Genomic DNA, 3539 nt, shown 5'->3' with positions numbered 1-3539 from the left:
ATTATTATTATTATTATTATTATTATTATTATTATTATTATTATTATTATTATATAGTACTATGTCCTGATGCACAAAATGTTATATGTATATAATAATAATATATTTCTAAATATTTTACCCGGTGGACAAAGCAACATCAGCAAATAAACAACAACAACAAAATAATAATAATAATAATAATAATAATAATAATAATAATAATAATAATAATAATAATCAGTCTTGTTTCTTTCGCTTTTGTCATTATCATCATTTATTGAGAAGTGTACGGGCTCGCGGAAAGGATTTGGCTTTACAGAACAGAAGGGGCGATGGACTGATGAGTGGACTGGTGGATAGATGGGTAGATGGATGGATCGGTGGAAAGATGGAGGGACGCAGAGCGCGCGCGACTCACCTTGGTCGCAGTCTGTAAACATATGTGCACAAAATAATTCACTACTTACACAACTTTCTCTTCTCTTTTTTTCTGGACAATTATAACACGACAAAACGAACAATGTGTGTGTGTGTGTGTGCGTGTGTGTGTGTGTGTGTGTGGCATTAAACAGTGACACCATCCACAAGGCTAACAGCAGGTCCTCTAATGCGGTAGTGCTTCAGTCGGTATTACTTTAATAATGCATAGAATGTTTGCACTGCAAACCAAAGTGTACAAATTCAAAATAAATAAATTAATTAATTAAAAAAGACAATTATATATAGAGTTTTTTCTTGTTATTATTATTCTTTCATTCTGCTCCATCAAGATGAAAATGTGATCGTCTGACACATGCGAAGTTGTTATAGATCCATCATAAAATAAAACTAGTGATAGATTAACAAATGAAATAAATATTTTTTTAAGAAAAAAAATAAACAAAAAATAGGAATCCAAGGTGATCAGGTGTTATCTGTAAGTTTATATATACAAAAAGCATTTTATTAGAGCTAACAAATTCGAATAATAATAATAATAATAATAATAATAATAATAATAATAATAATATTAAGAAATTACTATATTTCAGTGCAATATTGAAAAAAAGCAAAAAAATCCAATCTATAACAGACCCAACAATTAAACAAGGATTTTGTATGCTCTCTCTCTCTCTCTCTCTCTCTCTCTCTCTCTCTCTCCTTTAATTTTGACTCTGCTTTTCCATCAGAAATTACTTTTTAAAGCTCCCGATTACAAACACACAAACCAGGAAATAAATTAGAATCCGTAAATATTATCTAACTAAATCAACTTTTAAGAAAATAAATAAATAAATAAATAAATAAATAAATAAATAAATAAATAAATACAGGACGACGAGTTTGGAGTATGAGGTAATCCTTCCATGGCTATTTAAACGTTTCAAATAAAAGTGTTTTTTTGTGGTTGTTTTTTTTTTTTTTCGTTTTGTTTTTCTTTTTGTTTTTTAAAAAAGGTAAATGAAACGAAAAGGAAAGAACCCGAATTTCTGTGTTCTTGTGATGTTTTGGGGGAAGAAGGCATTAAGTTCTCCGCAAGTCTGGATTACCTGGAGTTTGCATACTTCACCAGCATCATGGGAAAATAAATATATAAATAAATAAATGATAAATATCATCATCTTAAATGAATTCAGGGCGCGAGGAGGGTCACGTAAAGTCTCATCCACTATAATAAAGTCATAAATCTGAGTGATCATGAAAAACCCCACCGGGTCGGAGCAGACCTACAAACACGTTTGTAGATCCCTTGGTCCAAAAAATATCCTCATCCTCATCACTGTTATCATCATCACCATCACCATCATCATCAGCATCATCAGTGCGCCGCTGAAAATTTCAACCGTTTCTGTTTTTGTCTTTGGTTGCAAAACCAGACGCGCACCACGTTCTTTTTGAGGTCCAATTTCTCGGCGATGGCCGCGATTTTCTCGCTGGAGGGTCGCGGCTGAACGGCGAAATACGCCTCGAGAGAGCGCTTCTCGGGCGCGGCGATGGATGTGCGCTTGCGCTTCTTCTCGGCGCCGTTAAACAGCTCAGGTTTGTTCGTTTTCTCGCGCTGCGCGCCCTCGGCCTCCTCGAGCCAGGCCTGAAGAATGGGCTTGAGCGCTATCATGTTGTTGTGGGACAGTGTTAGAGACTCGAATCTACATATGGTGCTCTGACTGAGCGAGCCCACGCCAGGGATTTTCAAATTGGCCAGGGCGCCTCCCACGTCCGCTTGGGTGACACCGAGTTTGATCCGCCGTTGTTTAAAGCGCTCGGCGAACGCCTCGAGCTCGCGCGGGTCCGTATCCGAGTCGGGCAGAGAGGGAAGTCCATTAGGAACAAGGCCGGAGGCGCCCTGTGCGCTGCCGGGGTGGCTGGGTAAAAGCCCTGGATGTGGATGGTGCGGGTGGTGGTGGTGTCCGAGCGGAGAGTTGATGTTCATAGCAGCCTGGTGCGAGAGATGGCTCAAGCCGTGCATGTGTGAGTGCGGATGCGCCGAGGTGGAGATCAATCCGCCTCCACCACCTCCACCGCCGCCTCCACCTCCTCCTCCGCCGCCTCCTCCAGCTCCTCCGCCGGCCTCGTGCGCGCTGCTCATCAGGGTTAGTGAAGGCGAGGTGATGTGATCCATCAGATCCGGTGGTTCCAGGTTCTGGTGGTGGTGATGGTGGTGGTGGTGGTGCGGATGGTGCGGCGGAGCGATGGGCACCGTGGACGTGGACGAGCACGGCACGCTGTTCATCGTGTGGTACGTGGCGTCCGGTTTGAACGGGTGCGCTTTGCCCTGCGACACCGCCATGTCCACGGCCGCCAGGGCCTCGGCGCGCGCCAGAAGGGTCTCGTCCAGGCTCGCGAAGATGTTGCTCTGTAACTGCACAACAGAGCGGAGACAGGAGAGTGTGAATAGTTTGTATAACGAGGAAATGTCCATTCTTATAAAATAATTGGTATAAAAATGACCAGTAACATATAATAATAGTATCTGAGAGTATTTCAAGAATATTATTTTTAGAAGTTTGCAAAAGCAAAATGTGTAACGTTTGCGTTTTGTTTAAGTAGACTTTTTATATTCAAAACAAACAAAATAGAATAAAAATATATACATTATTCATTCCGTTGCATGCACAGAGATTATATAATACACATGATAGAAATACAGTATGTTATTCGCGTCATTGCATTTCTTCAGAAATAAAAAGAAAGAAGTTTTTTTTTTTACCTGTGGAGTTTGGAGACACGCTCTCCGGATCGCTTCCGAGCTCGAGTGTAAAGTAGTGTATTTGTGCTCGGGTAAACTCGGATGCATGGCGAAATGAGGCTGTTTGCTGTTCATGGACATCATGATGTCTCTGTTTTGTTTCTCCCTCTTTGTCGAAAGAAAAAAAATAATAAAGTGCACAGCAGAGGCGCAGAAACAAAAAAAATAAATAAATAAAAATACTAATAATTTGAATGAAAAGCCATGCAGGCTAAGTGAACATCAATAAATAAAGACGTAAATAAAGTGGACGATGCTGCTCCAGGTCCAGGGTTGCTGTGTGTGTGAGTGTGTACTTGTGTGTCAAAGTGTGTGTGTGTGTGTGTGCGCA

The 3539-nt window shown here is 40.6% G+C and overlaps 1 protein-coding gene across 1 annotated transcript; it reads right to left on the bottom strand.

The window, feature by feature from the left end:
• Positions 1 to 1758: 1758 nt before the first annotated feature.
• pou4f1 (POU class 4 homeobox 1) lies at positions 1759 to 3539 on the bottom strand. The gene is made up of 2 exons (XM_060867050.1): positions 3170 to 3539; positions 1759 to 2821 (listed from the first exon to the last, which is right to left on the bottom strand). Exons 1-2 carry the CDS (start codon positions 3290 to 3292, stop codon positions 1781 to 1783), a joined length of 1164 nt encoding a protein of 387 aa, XP_060723033.1. The 5' UTR covers positions 3293 to 3539; the 3' UTR covers positions 1759 to 1780.

This window comes from Tachysurus vachellii, chromosome 4 (assembly GCF_030014155.1).
Source record: "Tachysurus vachellii isolate PV-2020 chromosome 4, HZAU_Pvac_v1, whole genome shotgun sequence".
Taxonomy (NCBI): domain Eukaryota; kingdom Metazoa; phylum Chordata; class Actinopteri; order Siluriformes; family Bagridae; genus Tachysurus; species Tachysurus vachellii.
The sequence above is the reverse complement of the archived record's forward strand: the minus strand, read 5'-3'. Positions and strand labels throughout refer to the sequence as shown.